The sequence below is a fragment of the Biomphalaria glabrata genome, chromosome 8, assembly GCF_947242115.1.
Source record: "Biomphalaria glabrata chromosome 8, xgBioGlab47.1, whole genome shotgun sequence".
NCBI classification, from domain to species: domain Eukaryota; kingdom Metazoa; phylum Mollusca; class Gastropoda; family Planorbidae; genus Biomphalaria; species Biomphalaria glabrata.
In genome coordinates this window covers 22,047,903-22,074,249 of record NC_074718.1, presented here as the reverse complement: position 1 = coordinate 22,074,249, position 26,347 = coordinate 22,047,903, and the positions used below count along the sequence as shown (strand labels likewise).

Sequence of the window (26,347 nt, the reverse complement as noted above, 5' to 3'; positions counted from 1 at the left end):
TTTCAAATGTTTTCCATGTATTCTTGAATTACTGTCCTGCTGAAATAATGTTAATTGCTTATGACATTCAATGAAAAAGTCCACCCTAGCTCAGTCCTGAGATGGACTTGAAGCCCACATTGCAGCAGCGTATCGATCTCCCGGCACTTCATTACATTAGGTTGTTTTTCAATTCTATCTTTTATGACTTCATCATCTCGGCCTAGTATGTACACACACATAATCAGCACTCTGTAGTGGGTTTAGGATGAAGCCCCTAAAGAGTGTTCATTAATGTTATCTGTCTGCCATTTTCTTAATAGATAATGGACTTTCTGAGTTTTTGAACATTTATAGGTCACGAGTACTATTTTACACTATTTTACTATTGAATAACTGAATCAGATAAGACCTAGCGTTTCTCTTTTAATTATTGTAACTTTAATTGTTTTGTCTACTATTGAACATTTCATTTGGTTAAAGGCAGGACTAGATGAACTATTCATCTCATGTTAGAGCATGACATTAAATCATAGCTTACAGAAACATTCTTTTTCCCCTAATTAGTAGTATTAATAGTAATATTTTGTACTTAAAATGATACAATTGTAAAATAATCAATGTTGACATCTTTTATTTGTTTCTATATCATACACAATCCTCCCACTCCCCCCTGTCAGGTTTTAGATTTATTTATATGTTGTTCAATAGCTGAACGAAATTAAGGTCCCGCGGTTCAACAATAAATAATTGTTTTAGTATCAACATGATCTGAGAATGCGCGAGGGAGAAATAGCGTTAACAATTATTTAAGAGGACTAAATTCAACATTATCTGTGAATACTGAATAATTAGTTTCCCGTCATTCTATCATTCTCATTGTACATATACATATATACGTATCATACAATTAAATTCATAATTTTTAGCGGCCCCCGTAAGAGGAAAAAGCCGCTATTAGGTTTGTGCAAAATGTCCGTCTGTCACACTCAGATCTCGAAAACTAGAAGAGATATGAAAAATATTATTTCATCATTAAATGTGGCTTGAAAAGTTTAGGTGCAACGGCTACTTTTGGTTTTCTAAAAGCAAACCGTTTAATTTATAAAATTAATTATGCAAGCGATTTTTTCAAAAAAATACACCAATTCTAAAACAATTACGTAAATGTAAGGGAGGCAATGTTACAATATGCTAACAAAGATGATAGATTGTTGTGTATTTTCAGTATCACTAAGTCAAATATATTTATAAAATGTACAGGAAATGTTTACAACAAATATAAATAATAGTTAAAGATGTTTTTTCTAGTCAACTAGCTGCTAAAGTAAAAATAAAACATTTTGCTTGTTTATAAAGGCTAATAATGCACTTTGTATGTAAATATCATGCACATTTTTTAAAATGGACTTTTTATGCAGCGACTTTCGTGCAGTAGCGTAACGTTGCAACATGACGTGGTGCTAGACCAGTTCCTTAAACTTTTTTAAAAAATCAGATTTTATTTATTTTTTGTTTAGTGCCCCCATCTGAATAAAAAAAGATTTATTTTTGTGCGTTTGTCTGTTGGTCGGTTTGTCCGTCATGATTAGATAAACAAATAACACTAGAGACTCTTCTAACTTATATTAGATTTTATTTCCATGCTTAAACGTTGCAAGAAACACATGATCTTTAATATATTGTTCCGGTTTTTTTTTAATGTAAATAGCATATAAATGCTAAATAAAAATATCTATACTGATTTATATTTCATTAACTATAAAGTTGTTCCAGATATTGTTTTATAAAAAATAAATTATGTCAAATGATTGTTTGAAATCGCATAATTGACTAATATTACACTTATATTCTTTGACACTACGTCCCTATAGTTTATTTATCAATATCAATTGTTCCGAATTTTTAATTTAAAACAAATTTATGTCAAATAATTTTATTTTTTTCAAAAATATCGACAATAGGTTATTCAGGATTTTAAAAAAAGAAAGTAATTTACTAGAAACGATTATTGAAAATCACTTTTAGACTTATTTTACAGTTAATTTTCTTGCCGAAAGATAATAAAAGTTGTTTAATCGGTAAAGAATGTTCCAGATTTTGTTTCCAAAAAGAAATCGACCTACATTGCCTTAATTTTCTTATAAATCTTCGCCAAAAATGATCCGAAGTTTATATAAACAATCTAAAAACGCTAATAAATGTTTGAAATCCCTCTTCTAATAAATAAAACACATAATTTTCTCATTTACGAAATTGTTCCGGATTTTTAATGAAAAATAGTTTAACTCTATTTATGTAAAATCGCACTTCTCTCTTACACTACATTTAACTTTCTAGCTAAAACGTTAGAAAATCTAATTATCGTTAATATTATGCTCGATTTTTTAAGGAAAACAACTTCCTAACACCAAAGTATGGTTTGAAAAAATCTCCAATAGGCTATGGTGAATCTAATTTTCATAACAGACCATGCCACAAATTTAATTAACGGAATCTGGAATTCTTATTTTCTCTCACTATAAATATATAAACATCCGGAACTATCTATTATAGAAACTTAAAACTAATGCGATGTTTCGGAAGGGGAATTAAATTTTAATCAGATTTTCAATAGCTTTTAGTCTTTTTTTTTCTGTCGCTATTAACATGATGGACAGACAGACTGACAGACAAAACAAAAAAAAAAAGCGTCTTTAATCCTTTTATATATATATATATATATATATTAAGTCTAACTAGCCCATGAAATGAAATGCTAAAAGAACAAACTCGGTGCACCAATGTCTATGAACACTCGAGAAGCTGCTCGTATAGATGACATTTTTTAGTCTAACTAGGCCGTGTGACGTATTGGATTTTTTCCCTTTGACGTCATATGGAGTTAATTCTTTAAATGAAATGCTAAAAGAAATCACTCGGTGCACCAATGTCTATGAACCCTCAACAAGCTGCTCGTATAGATGATATTTGTTAGTCTAACTAGACCGTGTGACGTAGTGGATTTTTTTCCTTTGACGTCATATGGAATAAATTCTTTAAATGAAATGCTAAAACAACTCGGTATAGTAATGTTTATTGAATCTCGTATTGTGACTCGCATTTTAAAAATACATAATAGCTAGATTTAGATTAATGTAGATTTTTTACACTAGATCTAGATTTTGTTTTACACTAGAGCTAGATTTTTTACACTAGACCTAGATTTTTTTCTTACACTAGAGCTAGATTTTTTTCTTACACTAGAGCTAGATTTTTAAAACTAGATTTAGATTTAAGTTGGTCTAGTAATGTTTATTAAACCTCGTAATGTGACTCGCATTTAAAGACATAATAGCTAGATTTAGATCTAATGTAGATATTTTACACTAGATCTAGATTTTGTTTTACACTAGAGCTAGATTTTTTACACTAGATTTAGATTTTTTTTTCTTACACTAGAGCTAGATTTTTAAAACTAGATTTAGATTTAAGTTGGTCTAGTAATGTTTATTAAACCTCGTAATGTGACTCGCATTTAAAGACATAATAGCTAGATTTAGATCTAATGTAGATATTTTACACTAGATCTAGATTTTGTTTTACACTAGAGCTAGATTTTTTACACTAGATTTAGATTTTTTTTTCTTACACTAGAGCTAGATTTTTAAAACTAGATTTAGATTTAAGTTCTAATTAAAATCATTGTAGAATCTAGATCTAGAATTTCTTGGTCTAGTTTAGAATGTTTGTTGTTTGACATGTTTCGGATGTTCCTTCAGAGTTGTAGTCCAAACCTCTTGTAGAACAACGGGGGATGGGCGCGGGGAGGGTTTGAACCTGGGACCATCGATGAATCCAAACGACACTCCAGCGCGCTCTATGTACGACTGTATGTGAATGATGACAGAGGTTTTATTAGGCCTAAAGAAGAAATAGTGGTTGCGCTTAATCTCTATCTCGTAGCATGATAAAGGGAATCAAACTGATGTTCCCTGACTTGCAGAACGTATCTTCAGTGTTAGATCAAGGGCTACTGTTATAGTCACTAGCGACTAGCTAGGTTTCATTATTTATGAACCTAACAGAACATTCCCTAGCAGATAGCGGAGGAGAACCAAAGTTTTCATCTTCCAGTTATTGGGCGGTTTTAAGAACTGAATGCCAAGTGTATTATGACAATGAGCATTTCCTTGAGATAAAATCTTCTATTTCTGTGGGATAACCTTACATTTCTACCTAGTTTAAACCGTTAACTATAACAAAATGATTTGGATACCACTCTAGTATAAGTGTCTTCTCTGCTCCATCCTTCTGTTAGCAGCATTATGTGAAAGTATTAGGATTCAAGAGATTACACAATGCAGTCTACATTAACTTCGATTTAACATTGGGTAATAAATAGCATTTTGTCATGACTGATGGCCGTGGGCGTATTGGGCGCCAGAAGAAACATTTGGAAGATCAACTCTGTGGATCCACAGTGGACATGAGAAACATTGGAAATCGAAGGTTTCTTAGTCTGTACACACCTACACACTGTGGGGAGGTGGAGGGCGTTCATTCATGCCTATAACACTTGTCTCCATCTTATTAGGTTAGCGTCTCACAATTGTACATGCCTAGCTAATGGATGGATCTAAGGTTATAGTTGAGAACTTACGTCAAATAAATAAACTAAACCTGACTTCCTTCCTTTGTTCAGTAGACATAATCCCATTCGTTCATTCAGGTTATACATCTACTACATGTATTTCCTGTTCCTGTTGCTAACATGTAATTGTATGAAGGCGTATTCCTCTAAGAAGTTTGAAAAGGAGGTTACAATGTCTCAGTCTGCTCCTGATAATGTGTGCATGTTTAGATGTGTGACTTTCAGGGATTTCTTTTTAGGTTAGCTTTTTTTTTGTCTTGTTTGACCCATTGGTTATTTTGTCTCATACTTTGTGTAAAAATAGCACTAAATCAATGCCGGTATATTGTCGCTTTATGACACCCAGACTTTGTTTTTAGTTTTCAGAACCACTGTATGTGTTTGCCTGCACTGTGTGTGCATGTTGTTTGTGTAAGGTGTGGTCATCAAAGATGTTCATATTGTATCGATCTCCATACTTCAGGATGTTGAAACTCGCTACACAGTGGGAGTGGGCTACACAGTGGGAGTGGGCGTGAGGGGCTTCTTTCCAATCTTTATGGGTCAACTACCTTGTTCTAGACTCCTCTCGTCGAGCTCCTTTAATTTCATTAATGATGACTGGTAGAGGAGTGCACCCATCCTTTTTGGTCAGTTAGGCCAGTGGTTGGCTAGTAAGTATCTGAAAGTGGAATTTAGAAGTGAGATAAGGACAGCTACCATCTTTTCTATGCTTTCAATGGTTTTAGCGCCAGATAATGATTTGTTGACTTAAATTCTTTTAAGTCCAACCAATAGAACCTAAATACAGTGATTTGTTGACCTAAATTCTTTTAAGTCCAACCAATAGAACCTAAATACAGTGATTTGTTGACTTAAATTACTAAAACCTAACAATAGAGTTTCACACAAACCTGTAAGTAGTGCAGGTCCTACTGCAGGTTTTGAGATTATGAAATCTACTGGCATGAAGGCAAAAATTATTTTTTTGGCAGATGAGTAGATGGGTGTGAGTTGTGACTGTGATATACTAGTAGAAATAGTAAGAAGTAAAGGTAACTTAGGGTTAACAAAAAGTCAAAGTTTTCAAGTGGATATCTGAAGCTGCATTAAATCCTGACAGGATTGTTTCTACTTAAGATCAATGATGCTGTGTTTCAATCCCCCTTCTTTCTCTCTCTCTCTCTCTCTCTCATAAATATATATATATATGAATGATGAATGTTGCTTTGTTGTCTTAGCATGTTGTGTATCAAGAGTCTTTTTACATCCTGTCCACATGCAATGTTTGTTCACTAAGGATAAATCTAATGAAAATGGACTTGATTTTATGGATCTGTTAAGACTCTCCTCTAAAGGCTGTTTCCACATGGTGCCATGCTGTGGCTGAGAAAAGAATCCTTGACTGATAAATCTGGCTTCAGCTCCATAGGTTTCATTCATTGTCTTGTTTTAGTTATTGCTTCAGTTAAATGTCATTACTTCAATATGAATACTTATTTTATGACTGTATTACTGTGTTACATCTTCATTGTACAAGTATTTTGTTAGCAAATCACATATTCTGGGATTTAATCCGTGGACCCTTCTCATTTGCACTTCTAGAAGTTTTTGGCAGGACATTTACACTGTAGCTTTTGAATATGAAATTATTTATATATGTCCTTAGTCCTTAGAGTTGAAGTGTCTTCACTATGTTCTTACATAGTTTGAATGAGTCATCTATAATGTACTAGATGTTGATTTGAATCTAAATACACTCAACTCTCAAAACTCTATCTTTGGTTTTTCAGGGCTTGCAAAAAATTACCAGTCAGTTACTAAAAAGAGATTTCCCAGCACAGCCAGACCTTAACAGTGAAGATGGTCAAGAACACAAGTAAGTCAGAGCTATTTGTTCAGTTCCTAGAACTGCATTAGGAAAGAAACACTCTAACAAGTGAATAGAAACATTATCATACTGGCACCAAGTTTTAGAACTAGATATTGAGTTAGGAAATGACAGACTTGAGTTTTGTTTTGTTAATGTTTTTATAACAGTTTTACTTATTTATATGTCGACAACTAGTTTCAAATGAAATGATTAGATACAAGCATCAAAGAATTGTAAAAATAACTTACATAGCTATTGTAAGGATTAAAATGAAGAATAGGAATATTTAAATAATTTACTAAATACAGTCTTTTTAACAATTGAAGAAAGTATTGGATGACAACAATGAATCTCTTTTTTTTTTTTAACTTTGCTTCTATCTAGTATTGGGCTTTATTTCAGTGGCAATTTCTGGGACATTTTTACAAAGAAAACTATTTCAAAAGTTTAATTAGTAGATGCTTGGTCTAAAATATCCAAGTCAACTAGAGAATTCAAAAAAAAAATTCTTTAAATTTAAGACACTTGTGTGTACTACATAACTTATACAAAAAATTCATTCACATATCCAGTCTTAGAAAACAAAAAAGGCTTATTGCTTTGAGTGTTATGTAAATATATGTAGACACAATAGTGCTGCAAGGCTCTGTATGTCTTTGGAAGTGAGTCGTACTATGTCATCCTATAAATAGCACATCTCTTTCTTCTTCATGCTCTATTGAGCACTTGACATGTCATGGCCACACATCCTTGCTCTTTATAGGCTGCTTTGTTTGTGTGTTCTCTTGACAAGTCCATGTTAGTGGATTGTATTCAACTCTTTCTCTGGATAAGGAAACAACTTGTCTGCCTTCTTAGTCAACTTCCCTATCCCATTTGTTACAGTCTATTCTATCATTATCTACCAAATCTTCTATCTAATTTAGCAGTTGGTAATTACATTTAATGTTTAATGAGAGAAGTGTTTTGTATGCTCTTAGTCAACAGAAGTACCCCCCTCCCCCTTTTTTTTCTTTTACTGTACTTTTGTAACACTGCATTAAGAGTCATAGATAAGATGGTCCAGAGCTAGTATGTTTTTAAAATGTTCAGTGTCTTGGTTTGAAATTTCCTAAGAACTGTGGAGACTTTGGCCTACTTACATTTATATCTCTATTACATCCATTCTCTTTCATTCTTTCTGCACCTTTCATCATCAGTTTGGGCGAAGGGACGTAAGTATTGTAAATGATAGATATGTACTGATGTTGCTACGTGTATGATTTCCCTTTTTTATCTAGTCATGGTGTATAATGCTAACAACCTAAGTAAGTTTTTTTAGTCTTTTTTTTGTTTGTTTAACTAGTTATTTTTGTTTAAATCTTCAAATTCTGTTTCATTCCCAAACAATAAAATCTGGATAGCAATGACAGAAAATTCCCATCATCACAGAATAGCTGTTTAAAAAATCTTTAGTCATTTGACTAACTTTCTGTCACCTGTTTAGACTTGTGTGAAGTATATTCATTGTATTCATTGTTTGGCTTGTGTCTTATAATGTTTTCATTTTTTTGTACGTTTTTTTTTTCTTTCAATTTTGAATGTAATTTGAGTTAATTGTAAACAGATGTTATTAGAATATATTCATTCCATATGTCCATTAAACGTTTGTTGGATTGTCAATTAGTGTTTAATGTTGGCTTTACTTACTACATATCATTGGCTTTGCTTTTTTTTAAATTGTCAGTTTGAAAATCCTCAAGACTAATCATTTCTAGTTTATTTGTTTGTTTTTTCTGAATGTCTTTCCCATCCCCTCCCCCAGTTCAAACACTAATAAATTTTAGATATGTAGTGTTTGCATCCACAGTGTTTTATGTTACTTGCTTAATGGAAGCATTCACAATGAAAAAATCACAATGACTATTGCAATGCGTTTATTAAATGGACATACATTTTGCTCAGGACTTGTTTATTTGTTTGTACTAAAAAATATAAAACAGTTTAATTTTTAAGATATGATTATATATTTCTTTTATTTATAATAATTTTTTAAAACTGACATTGAATGCCTTAAGAGTTTAAATATTGTCATTTATTTCATTACAATGATAAACAATGATTTTTTATGCCTTAACTTTTAAAATATTTTATTCAAGGACTGTCACTGCTGTATGGAGGTCCATCTTGGAAGAATCAGACAAACTGGCTAAAGCCAGACTTCAGGCAGCAGAGGTGTATTTCGAGAAGGCAGCGGAACCTCTTAAACCTGTTAGGGCAGCAAAAATGCAATTATTTAAAAAAGTAATTATTTAGGCATACTTATGTTAATAATATAGTGGTATTTTTGTTCTTTAGTACTTATACTGAATGACACTTTCAAAAAGACACTTTTCCACATCTACAATCTTACTGATAATTGTTTGTTCTTCAAGAAAGTGTTCTAGTCATTCTTCATAATAAAAAGTCCTAAGAGTTTCAGACAGTATGTAGAAAATATCTGTAAACATTCTGTTTCATACTAACATTGAGTACATTTCTTTCCTCCTGAAAGCAACAGTTCATTAGGGCAGCTAACACTTGTTAACAAGGTAGTGCTCTGAAAAATTGTACCCCTCAACGCTTTGTACACTCTTTCCCAATAAGAACTCAAAACTTTTGGCTTAATGACATTGGTTTTATAGATATTGTTAGTATTTTAAGAAACCCTACCCAAAAGTCCTTTAATCCCCCATTTATAAATGTACTTCCAAATTTTCTTAATATTTTTCTTCAATAATAATATTTGAATCCATTTTTTTTGGACCATTCTACATAATGATCTCACAGCAGATTTAAGATGTGACATTGTAGAAATTCAAACAATATCCATGATAGATGATAGATCCCATGATAATTTGGGTGTATCTTTTGTGTCAGGTAATGCCACAACTGAGTGTCGTCCAATCAGAAGTGGCTCAGTGTGTGATGGAGCTGGTCAAGACACAGAAGTTGTATTTGACAGAAGGAGGAATGGCCCATGAAGCAAGAACTAAAGTATCAGAAGCTGAAGATAAGTTAGTATCCATTGTAGCAAAAAGTTGAATCAACATTGACATTAGATTATCTGTCTTAGTATCCACAGTAGCAAAAAGTTAAATCAACATTGACATTAGATTATCAGTCTTGACACTAAGTATATCAATTCTTGTCATGCTTTAAAGTATTTGAAAAGATTGTACTACTATTTTCAAGGAGATCCAAGAAATGTCCATTTGTTTTAAAAATTAAAAAAAAAAAAAAGAAAACCATATAGGTCCATTTTAAACATCAGAGTTAAACATACAAATTCTTTAAAAAAAAAACAAGAACTGTATCCTAAGAGAAAAATTAATTAGAATTGAGTTGTTGGCTTCATAACAAGCCAATCAATAGTGTCTAAGAAGTTTTAAGCTTTGCTCAAAACATACAATCATTTTTGTTTTATGTTGATAGGTTGAAACGGAAATCCACAGGTATCTTTCAGTCTCTCTCAGGTCTTCAAAAGAGCTGTGCTAAGGTATTTTTTTTCTTGAATATTTTTGTCTCAGACTAGATTGTAGTCATTCTATTTTTTATTACTTTTGGCTCATAGAACAAAAAGTTGTGATGCAATAAATGTCTCCAGAACTTTTTGGTTGAATAGAAACTAAAAGAAGCTGTAGTCATTTATTTAGTAACTTTTACTTTTGTTTTTCTGTCCATCTAACTTTTGCCTAGAAGGATGAGAGTGGGTCAAAAACTTGAAATTTATTAATAGATTTTATGATATCCTAATTAAACTTATGCGATTGTATGAAGCTGTGTTTGGATAATAGTTCATCATAATTTAGTTCCAATTGGGAAGGAATTCTTCTTAACGATGAACTGACTCAAAAATATATGAAGAATCAAACATTGTGCACATTCTTTTAGCATAAGAAATTAAATTTGGAAAATTGGGTTTCCACTAGCCCCCCTGTAGAACTCTGATTTTTTTTTTTAACATTTACATTGAATCAGTTGATCTTAGATTGTATTTCAATGAATTCAAACAGCAGGTTTCACAATCCATATTAAAAAGCCGACTGAAAAGATTCTAATCTTTTCTTTTAATAATACTAATTGCCCATTATCTTTCACAATTGTTACCTTCGTTCATAGCAGAAATTAATGTTACTAATCTCTAACCAAACCGATGTAAAATGTTTTCATATCGATTTAATTCCAGGTATTGGATAAACTAACTTGTTTTAAAATCCCATTTCTTTTCTGGACTTAAGATTTTGCAACCTTGAATTATAAATTGTTTAAAAAATTCTCCTCCAGAAAGTGTTTATTACTTTTAGCAATATTGTATGATACATATTTTCTTAGAACTATCAACTTTTAGAACAAGATTTTGTTGGCCTAATAATTCTTTTTGGAAATCTTCTGCTTTTGTCCTTGGTTGTGAATACATAAAGAAAATTTATTTTTGTTTGTTTTGACGTGAAGCTCTTCCTTATAAATGTTTCCATTACAAATAAGACACAGTGGTTTGTCTTTGTTAAAAAAAGTCTCTTAGACTCCTCTTTACAAACATGACATTTTGAATCTACTCTACTTTCTTCTTTTAACATGTTAAAGTTTAAATGGTTTACAAATATGCACATTGAACAATAAACATCAACTCAATAATCCTTGGTTTGAATAACATTAAACATACACTGGAATTTTGTTGACTGTACTTGTGAAAAATTTAAATCAGCTGATGCCACTAGACTATTAGTAAATCGAAACAAATTAAAATTTGCATAATTGCTCCAATGATTCTAGAAGTCTATTACAATTTTTTTACATTGTGAAGCAGTTATTTTCAATTATTGTTTCAAAACTTTGGCAAGCCAGATTAAACTTTTCCATGGTCTGGCCATAGTTTGCCCATCACGGCTGCTGGTTCATCTCATAGAGGCATTAGCTATGGTCTCAGCAGTACCTACCTCTAAGCTACCTTGTGTTGAAATGATCAAATACCCAATACAGTTTGCCAGGATGTAGTTTATTTGTGTTGCAAGCTGCCTAAGGGTCACCAGCTCTTGATATTTTGTTGACTTTTGAAGCATTTCCATTTTTTGGATATAGACGCAAGGTTGCAGAGTTTTGAATTTAAGGTTTTCTTTCTCCTAGGTAGCCAGCTACGGTTAACAAGCCCCTCCTACCCAAAGCTTACTGGTTTATGTACCAGAAAATTGCCTCCTGTTAGATAACAATTCCACTAGTTGTTCTAGTTGTCAGAGGATTTGTGAGACTCTTGCCTTTGGAAACATTTTATAGGCAATAGGGTGCTTGAAACCATTACCACCACTGGCAATAACAATCTTGTGAAACCATGCTCAAATGAATACACAAATATTGGCATAAATATTCAGTGCATTCTTGGACTTTTTAAAAAACATATCTTCATCAATGCATTGCACTATGAATTTTTTAAATCTTAGCATTAGCTTTATATGAATTGAAAAGAAATTTGTTTCCATTAATCATGTTTTTTTTCTTACCATTGGTCTAGCTGCGCAGCAGGACAGAAGTAAGTGAGACCAAAGAGACTGCTGCTCGCAATGAGTATCTTTTAGCCCTAGCAGCAGCCAATGCCCATCACATGCGGTACTACAGTACTGACTTACCTGATGTCATGAAGGTACAGTTCTTCTATGCTATTAAAATAATTAATTGATTTGTATTGAAACAAAAATATACATATAAAATAGTTTTAAAAAATAATACTTTTTAATGCAAAATTTAAATCTGATAGCTAAAAAAAAACTATTGTGATAAATCAATAGTTAACGGTAACCATTTTTATTTTAAAATTTGTTCTCCAGACCTTGGACTGTGATATTTATGAAAAAATCCAAGAATCACTGACAATAGCTGGTCAAACAGCTGCAGATTTGGCTCAGGCGGAAACAACAAGCTTTAATAAAATAGCTATAGAAGCAGCAAAGGTTGGAACATTTGAAAAAAAAATCTATGAGCTCTAATATTTCTAGCTTAGAAAATAAATGTTAAGTGACATCTAAATAGTATAGGATGTTCCATGTTAGAATCAAATAGGTGACCGAGCCTCGCTCGGATGAATTATTTGTTAAGGAAGGATATATACCTGAAGTCATTTTGGGAATATTGTTGTAATTACGAAAATGAACGATCGGGTAAAGACTATCAATCCCAAGAGTTGCTTTTTCGTTCTGTCAGTTCTCAATGTTATTGTACATGGGGATTAGACTGGAAAGTCCCCCCAACAGTAGGCCTATAGAAAACCACAGCTCACGTCTTAACGGTTTGCATTGCTTCTTTTGCTTAAAACTATTGGGCTATTATAGGCTTGGAAGAAAGTCTTTGCAGTGAAACTTCTAAAATGGTTACTTTCTGACATTTAATATTGCAATTAATATATTTATTATAGCTCTGAGACATGCACACTTTACAGAAAACAACTAAGACTTCTTGAGTGCTTTCACCAAAGATGCTTGCGCTCCATCATGGACATACGATGGCAGGACCGCATTACAAACAGCGATGTCCTTGCCAACGCCGGTATGGACAGTATAGAGGGACTTCTTATGGTCCGATAGTTGCACTGGGTAGGGCACGTATCCCGTATGGGAGACGAACGTATGCCAAAGGCAGTCTTTTTTGGTGAGCTAAAAGGTGGTCGACGTAACAGAGGCGCCCCACGGAAACGCTTCAAAGATCAGCTTAGGCGACAACTTTCCTTGGCTGACATAGAAGAGAGCATCTGGTTGTATGCGGCCTCCGAACGAGACAGCTGGAGATCACTCACGAAGGCCGCGGGATACACATTTGAGACCAAAAGAAAATCTGCTGCCGAGGACAAACGCAGACGGTGAAAAGAAAATCTAAATCGACCACCTGCGGACAATGGTTATGCTTGCCCTGGATGTGGCAAAATATGTAGGTCACAGCTGGGGCTGCGCAACCACGGGAATTAATGCATTCCTCACTAATTTTCGGACTCGAAGACAAGCCTTATTATTATGGCTTTAGTAAGAATCATCAAGTGATGCAAAATCTCTACGTTATAGTGTAAAACGTGCACCTTGTAACAAAGTAAAATCAGTTTAGTATTCTAAAAAAGCTGTATTGTGAGGCATCTCTGTTACTCCGACAACCTTTCAGTTTACTAAAAAGAAAAGATTGCTAAAAATATGTTCGTCTCCCATACGGAATAAGTGCCCTGCAAAGCGTGACTGTCGAATTTTAAGAAGTTCATACCATTTTGCAAGAATATCGCTGTTTGTATTGCGGTCTTTGGTGAAGTCGTTCAAGAAGTCTTAGTTGCTTTCTATAAAGTACTCATATCTCAGATCCACATAGAGGGGTTGAGAGAATCGGTGGTTGACACTGATTTTTGTAGACAGGCGGAGCGATTTATTTCGCCACACTCTCGCTTGGAGGTGTCCAGAAGCACGACTATCCCTGATCACATATCAACCTCTCATCATTTGATACTATGCTTCCCAGATATGTGAATTTATCTACCACTTTAAGGGAAGTCTATGCGCGGTGATCTTTGGGCTGAGTAGGTTTTATTGGGTGACTTCTGGAAAATGACTTCTGTTTTACCGAGGTTTAAAGGTTAACAAAAAAATAAAAGCTGCAGCGTGATGAAAATTCATTGATTGCGAACTGGATATCATCAGAGCCAGCCCTAGGCCTATGCTGCCACAGTGGACCCCGAAGGTTTAAAAACCCCACACTGATTCTAGGTGTAAATTATTAAATTAAACCATTATAATTTATAATAGGGTTCCCGTGGTCTCCTTCTTTTGAAATCTCCTGAAACTCATGTTCTTAAAATAGACAAAATTGTCATTTTGGGGTGTCAATCAATATGGTAAACGCCAGTCCTAGGTGTGATATAACAAAACGGCATCGTCAACTTTCATTTAATAAAAATGTAATGCAAATATGAATTTATTTTATAATACAAAATCTTTATTTTCACTAATAGTCCTTATCCTTACCCTTTCTGGTCTGCGCGCAATCCATTTCACATAGGGCCCCGCAAATGTTAGGGCCTGCCCTGGTTGTGCAAGTAAGGCATAGATAATGGGACAGTCAGTAGACTTCGAAGCTTAAACACATTGCAATAATTCACCAGCAAAAAAATAACAAAGTAAAAGCTACCTACGGGTGTACGCAATTAAAGTGTAAACAATTTATAAAGCCTTTAAAACACAATAACTAATCATACATAAAGATATTTAATTTCATTATTTTTCTTCCATAGTTTCATAATGGATCAATGTACAATAAGATGGTGCGCAAATGTTTAATTACGCCAATTGAATAAATAAAACTTTTTCTTGTTTGCGAAGAAATGTCTTAGTGTACTGCTGTGAGCCTAGTGACGTAAGTGGTGTCAAGTTTTTTTCCCATTGACGTCGTATAGAAAATTTCATTCATAAAACATTCTAGCCAAAATTAATTTTTCGATAATGAGCCATTTTCAAACCGATATAACGGTCGATTTCGAGTTTTCCAGATGTGGCGAATGAGTTTAGAATTTTTTTCTCACTATTATGCACATACCGAGAAATTTTAAAGAAAATCGTTAGAGCCGTTTTCGAAATAAAATTTAGATATATATATATATATATGTATATATATACAAGAATTGCTTACTTAAGAGTATAGGATATTGTTGACTTAACTTTTTAAGACCTCAACTTTTTACTGAAATATTCAGTAACATTTGTTTTTTTTTTTTTTGGTCTTTCAGATTTGTCGAGCTTTCAGTCTACAGTGTTATTTGTTTCAGAATCCAGTATTCACTAATTTAGTTCAATATCATTTTGAACCATCCAATGGGGATTTGGTAATAAAAAGATTATTTACGATATATATATATTTTTTTTTTTTATATCATAGTTTATGCTGATTAGTTTGGTTGTTAAAACATTGTAGATGAATACGTTTACCCTTCAATCTATGTTCTCTCTTAATCTGTTTCCAGTGCAATAAAATATCTAGTGAACATGGAGCAGGACCAGATCTTGAAAAAGAAGCGAGAAAATGGTCAACAAAGGTAGCTAAAGAAACAAGAGCTATCCGGGATTATTACAGACAGATAACAGTGCTTCAGAATGCAAAGACAGGTGACAAGGTAAGGGAACACAACAGCTTTTCATTAAATAACTCACATGATGGTCCATTTTTCTTGTAGGTGTGTGCTTTCAGATGACCAAGGGTGTTGAACATACAAATGGTAAAAAAAAAAAAAGATTCTCATTTTCTTGCACATAAAAATTTTTTTTTTTCATCTTCGCGAACAATCACTAGTGAAAATCTGTATATACTTTTTATTTTGTATATACATGTGTCCCAGTGTCCTGAAAGACTAAAGATAAATACAATAAAAATATTTCATTTTTAATTTTGCTTTCTTGATTGCAGTAGTCAATTCCAACATTTCTTTATTAAGCTTCCAAAGAATCTTGCCAGTTTCCTTGCTATAAATTTTGTGATTAATGTTTTATGACCTTATTGTTGGATTGGGAAGGTTTTGTATGTGTTAATTGTACAAAATGGAGTTTTGATTTAACAGCTACTGATAAGATTTCAACAATGTGTAATTTGTAAAGTACACATTTGTATTGATCTAACTATTTATCATTGAAAATCTTTTCTAACTTGTAGACATCTGATACTGGCAGCCAGGAATCTTCAACAGTTGACCCAGAAGTTAAATTAGAAGAGATCAAGGTTAATTTACGAAAAGCAGAGGTAATGTATGGTTCATTGATTGATAATTATATCAAAATTATTGCATAGATATAAAAAAAATAGTATGTAAAGACAACTTTGAATATAAATTTGAATATTAATTGTTTGTAGACAGCCAAATTGAAAGCTGAAGCAAGACTTGAAGCTCTAAGGCTAGGAGGAGGTATGTTTTTCAGCATGCAACTAGTCTAGTCTAAAACATCATAATTGTGTTTACTTTGTGAATCATGTGTGTGTGGAGTTGTTTTAGTTGCAAACTTTCTTCTATACAGTATCTTACAACTCAAGGGAGTTCTTTGGAAATCTGTGTGATATTTTACTACATACCCATAAATCATTATTACTGAAATGTTCTACTTTATAAGTCCATTGTTGTTTCACTGTCCAGTCAATGTTGATGAATGGATCAACCAAGCCCAGATGGAGTCTTTGGCTGCTGAGGAAAGTGGACTGGCAAGGACACCCAGTCAAGCTTCACTTAGAACAGAGAGTTCTGGAGGGGTGAATATCTTCATTCCTAGTTTTTTTTTTTCTTTCTTTTAGATATTTGTTTTTAACTTCAACCATAAGTAGTTATGTCTTGTTCTCATTTGTAGGCTCATGTCTTTGATTTCTGATGTACCCAGACAGGTCCTCAGTTGCAACTTACTGAGGGCATTAACTGCTTTGTTATCTTATTCTGCTTTCACTGAACTTTTCACTAAAGACTTTTACTGGATAGCTAGGTGAAACAGACCACCAAGTTTGTGAATGGGAAGGTTCAAAGTGATTTGCTTTTGCCTGGCCATCTTTTTTTGAGCTTGCAAATCAACCAAGTCTGGAGGCTCTTGATAGCTTTTCATAGTAATATAACAGAACTCACTGTCTTGTATTTCTTCCTCAGCAAAGTGGTACAGATGAACAAGAGCAAACTTACACTCATTATGATGAAGATGATGACTTTATAGATGACACATTCACATCAGCAGGCGGAAACAGATCTGGGAGGGCCTATCCCATTTATTGCAAGGCTCTCTATGACTTTGTGGCAAGTGTTGCTTTAATTTTTGCCATGAATAGTATTAGTTTTGAAAAATAGTTAATTCATTTTAGCCTAAAACTTTATTGTTGTTTTGTTCAGGCCAGCAATTATGATGAAATGACAATCAAAGCTGAGGAAGACCTGGAACTGATTGCTGATGGTGATGGAGAAGGTTGGGTCAAGGTAGAGAGTTTCATTCATTTGTTGTTTGTATTCAACATGTCAGTTGATTTGACTATTTGGACTTGAAGAGAAATGAGCATTCCAAAATGAGTGAAACATTTGAAAAGATTTCTAATCCAGTCATAGTTTAAATGATCTTGCACTTATTGCTTTAGAAGTAGTTGAGTGCTATAAACTTGAAATATAGATTTGTAGGAGGACAAGTAGGGCAAAGTTAAGATTGTGTTCCAGCATCTCTCTTCTATTGATCTCAAAAACTAAAAGCATCATTGAAAATCTAAATCTGACTGTATGATAGGCAATGATCTAAACTGTTCCTACAAGCAACATGCACAGATGTTTGTTACAGCTGAGCTTTAGGTTCATTGACAGTCAATGACAACCTCTTCAACTGCTTGGCACTGCCTTTTAAATGTTGGTTAAAATAGTTCTTGAGATAATAGGGTCTAAGGGAGAATAGGGGCCATTTCATTCTCTTCATGCATTATTCTAATTACTTACACATTAATCTGTAATTCACTACATCACCCAACCATGCGGTACACCACGCATGCACTCACGCCGACTCTCCAACCCCCGAAAATGTCATGGAAAGATTACTTCTTTTATTTCTGCAAGTCGGATTAGAGTCACCCCACCTAACTTTCGTGGTGACAGAGAGCGCTACACAGGAAAAAAAAAGAGGGGGGGGGGAGAGAACAAGTAATCTTTTCTGTATACATAATTCTCTACCTCTCTGAACTATACGGGACACCACACACGCACGCCGACAAAACAATTGAATTTCCTCTTGAAAGTCTGTTGTTAATGTGAAACATGATTTGTTATTGGTCAGTTTGGCTACTGTTGTGAATGGCATTGAGGCATGAGTTTTTCTGTGATGTAAAGAATTGATCTACATGGGCAATTTGAGCATCATGAAACTCATATATCTTTATTATTTTCTTGTTATGTTTTTTATTTTCCATTAATATTGTGTATTTAATCTTGCCATCACTAGCTTACATTGTTGTTTAAAATGAGAACATAATGAATGCATCAAATAGCAATGTTTTCATTTAAATATAAAAAAAGAAACACTTCAAAAGTATTGTTATCATCTTACTATGACAGAACTATCTAGATGCTTTTATGGTAACTAGTAATGTCCCTATTTTTTTTTAGTTATGTAACAGTTTTCTTGTATCATATGTGCATCTGAATTTTATAGTTTTCCATTACCTGTAAAAATTTTTACTTGAAAACTAAAATTGTATTTTGTTTTAGGCCAAAAACTCTTTAGGTCAGGAGGGTTACATCCCAGAAACCTATGTTGATCTTGGTGGACTGTCCACTGCTCCTACTCCTCTGGGCGTGGAGGCCTTGAATGCTATCAACACAAGTATGAACAGCCCAGCACAGAATAGCTACACTGTCCCTACCACCACACCTGACCTACAGTCTCCTGACCTTCAACAGGACACCACTTCATCCTATTCTTCAGGTGACCTGGAAGTTCAGCAGACTACAGAGGTCATGGATTCTGATGAACATCCTGTTCCAATGACAGTTGTAACAAACAGTGGTTAGTTTCTTTTTATTAGTTCTGGACTGCTGCTCATGTTTAACTATTTATTATATAAATTCAAATGTTAATACTCAACTTAAAATTATGCTAATTATGTATGACAAATGAACAGAAAATGAAGATTTATGTTGTCTTAAAGTGTTTTTATTTACCTTAATATTATTGAAAACAAATTTATAGATTTTATTTCATCAAATTTGAAAAGCTAAGCACTTGATATAGTGAGTGGCAGGGGAGTATTTTAAAAGCTATTCATTAGCTTGATTTGCAGTAGCTAATTTTAAGAGCTGGCTCTGGATTTACTGGCAAGAAATTATAAAATCAAGGATTTGTTATTAAATTAAATGTCATTTTGTAAAATATCTATTGTTTAGTAATGATTTGGAGTTGTTTTTTTTTTTTTCGGGACAAGGGGTTTTGTACCCTTTTTTTTCCTACTTTTATTTGTTGTTCGACTGGTAGAAATATCCTGGGCCAGAGCTCTCTATGACTATGAGGGTCAGACTGAAGAAGAGTTATCTTTCTTGGAGGGTGCATTGATTCGAGTACTACGCAAAGATGACAGAGGTGTGGACGATGGCTTCTGGGAGGGAGAGTGCAATGGAAATATTGGAGTCTTCCCATCTTTAGTTGTGGAAGAGATACCTGATCCATATCTTAATAATGTAAGTCTACTAGTTACAAAACCTTTTTGAGCCTGTTTAGTCACAGGACTGTCTAATTTAAGTTGTCATTTAAACAAAACAATAGAATAAGTCAAATAAAGTGAAACTAAATATGTTAATAATGTCAAGTTTGTTTCTCAGGATCCGTTGTCCCCACCAGTCATGCCATCAGTGCCAGACTTTTCTATTCCTCCACCAGTTCAAATCACTCTTCCTACTCCTGATGCTGAGCCTCCACCGCCCCCTGTTATGGTGAATGGAGAAGGTAGATACTTAGTTTAAACATACACACCACACAAACAGGATATGATATGCATTAGATCTATTTGTTCACATACAGGATATGATATGTGTTAGATCTATTTGTTCACATACAGGATATGATATTTGTTATATCTATTTGTTCACATACAAGTTTCAAAGATTTGTAAACTAAATGTAAAAACAAATCACCAGGAGTAACATTTTTAGTGATTGCTAAAGCTAGTCTAACCTAACTTGGATGTTTCTATAGTGACTTAGTTCAGTGAACTCTCTGTTGATATTTATTTACATTGGCATTGTGTGTTTCACAAAAACATTGCATGAGGATCAATGTGATCCATTGGTTGCTGATTAAAGTAGGATGGTTTCAACTTGTTAGTTTCTGTTTACTTAGAATGTGCTGCTTTCTATTTGCTGTTTTTTTTTTTTTTTTTTTTTAGATCTTCTTACAGTTGTCTCTTGCCTTGTTTCTAACTTCACAGGGATTTACCACACTTTTGTTTGTCAAGAAATTATAAATAGAACATATTTGGGATGTCAGTTTCTAACTTCACAGGGATTTACCACAACTTTTGTTTGTCAAGAAATTATAAATAGAACATATTTGGGATGTCAGTTTCTAACTTCACAGGGATTTACCACAACTTTTGTTTGTCAAGAAATTATAAATAGAACATATTTGGGATGTCAGTTTCTAACTTCACAGGGATTTACCACAACTTTTGTTTGTCAAGAAATTATAAATAGAACATATTTGGGATGTCAGTTTCTAACTTCACAGGGATTTACCACAACTTTTGTTTGTCAAGAAATTATAAATAGAACATATTTGGGATGTCAGTTTCTAACAAAAAAAAGTAAAATATAAAAACTATTTTTATAGAGCTGACCAATCTTTGTAAGAGCGATTATTTTGATCTTAATAACTAATGAATGATAGATTTAAACAATGGAACAATGGTTATCATTTAAACAAGCTAGATTGCAAATAGATGTAGCATACTACATTTCTAGATAAATGTTATTTCAGTCTGATTTCAATTTAGTCTTCTCCTGAATTAGTTTTGTTCTATATAATAACAGAGTATTAAATGTAGTCACACACATTAAATTTACATTGAATTTTATGGAATATACAATCTTTTTTCTTTCAATGTATCTTGAAGTTCCCAGGTATTGAGATTGTAAAATTGTAGGCTGCCAGTAAATATTTTGTTATTAGGGAACAGCAACTAACAAATAACAGTAGCTGACTATGACATTTCACTTTATTGAACAAGCAGTTATTTAAGTTTAGGAGACATACAATCTCTATGATCAGACTAGTGAATGATTTAAACTTTGGTGACTGCTGGTAGACTACTGACCCATTTTGTTTCATTTATGAGATCCAGACAGTGATGATCCATTGCCTCCACCGCCTCCGCCATTTAAAGTGCTTTCTGATGAAGATGAAGGTAGCTGACCTTGTTTTGTGACGGTGTTGTGAAGATGTTTCTTGTCCACATGACATGAAATGATGTCCATTCAAATTGTCCCATTTCTCATCACTGTGTTTTGTTGTCTGGATAGCCTCATTGAGTGGTGAATCACTGAAGAGCTATTTGTTTTCTATCAATTATTGTTGGCACAAGATTTTGTTCCTACATTTACTAACAATCCAATGTTGTTTTCAATCATGGAGTACTTTTTACATTGTTGGTCAGTGCTTGATAACTGTACTTTTCACATAATGTTGTGAAGGTGATTATTTACATTATTATTATTAATATTGCCATACACTGTAGCTTTCAGAGATATGCATAATGTATAGTTGTATTGTTGTATTTTTAGCTTTTTTTCCCCCCTCAAGGCTTTAACCATTTTAGCTTTTTTGGTCATAATAATTAGGCTGTTCTCTTGATACAAATTCTAGACACAAACATTGGAAGAATTGAAACATTCTTAGTATAGCCTATTTCATTTATAGCCAGTATTCACTGCATCATTAAGTTGAACATTCAACTTTTCTTTTTTATTTACAAACTGTGGCTTTGTTTGAATCTCAGTTTTCTATCACATTGTCTTACCATCTTGTTCTTATGTGTAAGCATTGCTAAATGATCAGTTCTTTTGAAAGGGTCAAAGTTAATGTTAAGAAATGATTCAATGTTGCTTTCACTTTTAGACTGCATGATCTTCCAGGAGTTGTGTAAGTGTTAGATATGTGTCTCTGTGCTAATGTGTTGCCAGTTGCTACCACAGTTTGTTTCACACTTTTATACAGCTTATAATGTGTGTGTCTGTGTCACATCAAGTGTATACATCATTTTATCCTTACTCCAGACACATCCTAAAACCTGTATATCTCTGTAACTACTTACAAATATAAACAGCTCCTCTAATAGAAAATTACTTACATTTAAACTAACTTGGCTTTAAAATGTTCCAATAAAAACAAAACTAATGGATTACACTTATTAAAAGTTAATTGACTGCTACATTTTACTTTAAAAAAAAAAGCTTTAGTGTTTTATATTTTAATTAATATGACATTTTACTTCACAAGACACCCTCTACAGGGAGAAAATCTACATTATTTTAAATACTTAGTAGTTTTCTTTAAACATACAATTTGTATTAAGTTAGCAGCTCCTACAAACTTCTTAAAATAACATTATAATCTTAGCATCCCACATATACTGCTTGCTACAGCACATTGTATTTACACATAGAAACACATTTTTTTATTCAGTACACTATGTACACATAGAAACATAAGTTGTTTTTTTACAGCATATTGTAGTCTTCATTAAAAAAGAGCCATGAGGTTTGATGATTTACTGTTGATATTTGCTTCCACAGCTCTAGTGTACCTCTTTCCTTCCAAGATCATTCACTGTCCACGACCCTTGCCTACCAGTTCCTCACACAATTATTCCCCAGTATCTAGCATAAGCCAGACTCCTTCAAGGGTCCTATCCCATCAAACATCAGCCCACAATAATAAGAAAATAGCAATTCTCCTTCAGCTAGGATCTATCAACCCACAGTCTTATGAGTCTGATGTTTAGCTGCTTAGGTATTATGGCAGTCCATTATATGTCATTCCTTGTAGTAGGGCTTAGTGGAACTGCTAACATTCAGATTATTGACTTATATGGTAATTTTACTAATGCTGCATTACTAATATTGTGCTATTGACCTGCCTGAAGCTGACTGATTTAGGTACCAGTTGCTCAGCTTTGCCCCTCTATCCGTGATAACAGTACTGCCTGACCCAATATCTGAGCACATGTGAAGGCCAGGAGATGAACTGCTTGTCAGAGTTTAATTGAGATATATGCCAATGGAAACATTTTATAGGCAGTGGATTGCTTATATCCTGGCCAAAACAACCTTATGGAACTGTTGGTAACAATGAAGGAATAATAAGTTGGCACAGAGTTAATAAAATACTAGGGCTAAAAGAGATTAACAGTGAGAATTTAAGTAGACTGCTTTTGTCAAATATACTTACTTACTTACTTAGACTTAGGTCCTCCCGCGCCGTTCGGCGCATTGGGCGGCAAGCTGTCTCCATAATGATCTGTCACTGGCAATGTCTGAAGCCTCTTCCCATCTGGTGTCCACTGTTCTGAGGTCCTCCATGAAGGTGTGTCGCCAGGTAATACGAGGACGTCCCTGTTTGCGCTTTCCTCGTTTTGGCTTCCATGTTATCGCAACTCTTGGTGTGCGTAATTCATTTTGACGTAGAACATGTCCCGCAAACCTCATGCGACGCTCAGTCACAACCTCACTAAGTGTTCGACTCCCAGTTCGGCAAAGGATTTCCTTGTTTGAGATCCGGTCTGTGTAACTGACTCCTAAAATCCGTCTCAGCCATCTCTGTTGAGCCACATTTAGTCTTTTCTCAATTTTGACAGATGACTTCCACGTCTCACATGCATATGTAGCAGTTGGAATGACGATTGTGTTGAGAAGGTGTATTTTTGTCTCGAGTCCAATGGCTTGGCTAGTCCAAATAGGCTGCAGCCTTTGGAAAATGCTCCCTGCCTTTCCTATTCGGCACGCTACATCATGGTAAGCATCTCCATCATTTGTTATGATGCTGCCAAGGTACGTGAACTTGTCCAGCTCTTCAAGCTTTGACTCGCCAAGTCTGACGGGGACACCCTTTGCCTTATATCCCACTCGCATAATTTTAGTCTTATCCAAGTTTATGCGGAGGCCAATTTTGGGTGCCTCTCTGTCTAGGCTCTCCGTCATTTCTTGAATGCATTTATTTGTAGCCCCGAGTAGTGCAACATCATCAGCAAAGTCCAAGTCCGTCAATCGGAGTTGTTCATGCCATGGAATGCCAAAGGCAGTCTGGTTCATTGCTCTCCTCATTATGTAGTCGATGGCTAGGAGGAAAAGGAAGGGAGATAAGATGCACCCCTGTCTCACACCTGTCTCGATTGTAAAAAACTCTGTTGTTCCCTCTTCTGTTTTAATGCAGCAACTAGACTGACTGTAAAGGTGTCGTAGGATCTGGACGAATTTTTCTGGTATACCGTATTCTCTAACTATTTTCCATAGTGATTCTCGGTGGACACTATCAAACGCTTTTTTGAAGTCCACGAAACTGATCGTTAGCCGTTGTTGGTACTCAAAACTTTGTTCTATGATATTTCGTAAAACGAAAATCTGCTCTGTACATGATCTGCCTCTTCGGAAACCTGCTTGTTCTTCTCTGAGCCTTTCATCTACAGACTGTTGAAGCCGTCTCAACAAAACAGTGCTGAAAACTTTGCCTGGGACAGAGAGGAGAGTAATGCCCCTCCAGTTGTTACAGTCTGCCAAGTTGCCCTTTTTTGGAAGCTTTACAATCACTCCCTTTTGCCAGTCCTCTGGGACTTTTGAAGTTCGCCAACAGAGATTTAAGAGATCAGTCATTCTGTTAACAATGCACTGTCCCCCATATTTTAGCATTTCTGCTGATATCATGTCTAGTCCTGGTGCTTTGTTATTATTTAGCACTGCAATGGCCATGGTAACCTCCTCAGCAGTTATTGGGTCTGTCTTGACCTTGAGATCATTGTCTGGAGAGGGGTCCTTGAATATGTAAGTTATGTCTGGCGACAGTTGGTTAAGGGTCTCTTTAAAGTGCTCTACCCATCTTGCATCCTGTTCTTCTTTCGTTAACAAAGTTTTGCCTTGCTTGTCTTTTATTGGTGCCCCATGTCCACTCTTTGCTCCAGTGAGATCTCGGACAATACGATGGAGGGTTTTTGTGTCATTTCTGCTTGCAGCTGCTTGTGCCTCTTGTCCCTTCTGCTCAATCCAGTCCCGTTTATCTTGCCGACAGCTTCTCTTTACTTTCAGATCTGCTTCCCTATAGGCTTCTTCCGCTAGGCTGCGATCCTGTGTTTCATTTTTCTGATCTCGTCTACGTTTGGCCTCTTTCCTCTCATCTATCAATTTCCATGTTCTGTCTTGTATCCACCGTTCCTTGTATGAACCTCGCCTCCTTCCGATAACTTCTTCTGCGCACCCAATAGTGGTATCTTTGAAGTTGGCCCACTCTTCTTCAAGGGTCAATATATCTGCAAGAGCCTCAAAGCGGTTCGTTAGTTTCAATTGGAACTGTGCTGCAGTATTGCCGTCTTTAAGCTTCTCTACATTAAATGGGCGGGGTCGTGTGGCTCGTTTTGGTTGGCGTTTCAATCGGAGCTTACATTTGCCACTGACAAGGTAGTGGTCTGAGCCGATATCAGCTCCTCTGCGGGTCCGCACGTCTAACAGAGATGACCTCCATCGTTTGGAGATGCAAATGTAATCTATCTCGTTGAAGGTTTCCCCATTTGGTGATCGCCATGTTTTTTTGTGTATTTGTTTGTGCTTAAAATATGTGTTTCCAATTGAAAGGCTGTTGGATGCGCAGAGAGAAATCAAACGCTCGCCATTATCACTGATGTTTTCTGCAGAGCCATATGGTCCCATTACATATTCAAAGCCAGTTCGGTTGGGATTGATTTTGGCATTAAAATCTCCCATCAGTAGAATTAGGTCGTGAGTAGGTGTTTCATCAAGAGTGGTTTGTAGTTGATTATAGAACTGATCTTTGATGGTATCTTCTGCATCCTCTGTAGGGGCATAAGCTTGGATGGTAGTGACTTTAATTTGCTTTGTTTGGAGTCGAGCTGTAATGATGCGGTCACTGATCGGCTTCCAAGCAATTAGCGCTGAAGCTGCTATTTTAGACATGATGATTCTTACACCACCAATGTGCTCCTTGTCATGTCCTGAATATATTATTGTCTTGCCATCATTGATAATTTTTCCACTTGACGTCCACCGCATCTCGCAGATCCCAAGGATGTTTAGCCGATAAGAGTCAAACTCTCTTAAAAGTTGGGCCAGTTTACCGCATTGATTCAGGGTTCTTACATTC

The 26,347-nt window shown here is 34.6% G+C and overlaps 1 protein-coding gene across 7 annotated transcripts in view; it reads left to right on the top strand.

The window, feature by feature from the left end:
• LOC106078990 (F-BAR and double SH3 domains protein 2-like) overlaps positions 1–26,347 on the top strand; it is a 60,914-nt gene that overhangs the window by 24,407 nt on the left and 10,160 nt on the right. For 2 of the 7 annotated variants that reach the window (XM_013240085.2, XM_013240089.2), the window contains exons 4-21: positions 6,385–6,470; positions 7,664–7,678; positions 8,603–8,747; positions 9,363–9,499; positions 9,918–9,981; positions 11,992–12,120; positions 12,305–12,427; positions 15,229–15,324; positions 15,463–15,612; positions 16,146–16,232; positions 16,344–16,395; positions 16,621–16,733; positions 17,116–17,259; positions 17,353–17,436; positions 18,703–19,000; positions 19,466–19,668; positions 19,810–19,933; positions 21,321–21,389. In XM_013240085.2, the coding sequence (XP_013095539.2) occupies positions 6,385–6,470; positions 7,664–7,678; positions 8,603–8,747; positions 9,363–9,499; positions 9,918–9,981; positions 11,992–12,120; positions 12,305–12,427; positions 15,229–15,324; positions 15,463–15,612; positions 16,146–16,232; positions 16,344–16,395; positions 16,621–16,733; positions 17,116–17,259; positions 17,353–17,436; positions 18,703–19,000; positions 19,466–19,668; positions 19,810–19,933; positions 21,321–21,389 (2,119 nt within the window). Of the gene's footprint in view, positions 1–6,384; positions 6,471–7,663; positions 7,679–8,602; positions 8,748–9,362; positions 9,500–9,917; positions 9,982–11,991; positions 12,121–12,304; positions 12,428–15,228; positions 15,325–15,462; positions 15,613–16,145; positions 16,233–16,343; positions 16,396–16,620; positions 16,734–17,115; positions 17,260–17,352; positions 17,437–18,702; positions 19,001–19,465; positions 19,669–19,809; positions 19,934–21,320; positions 21,390–22,099; positions 22,124–26,347 lie in introns of all 7 variants that reach the window. The other 5 variants (XM_013240087.2, XM_013240090.2, XM_013240086.2 and 2 more) reach the window with 3 other exon arrangements.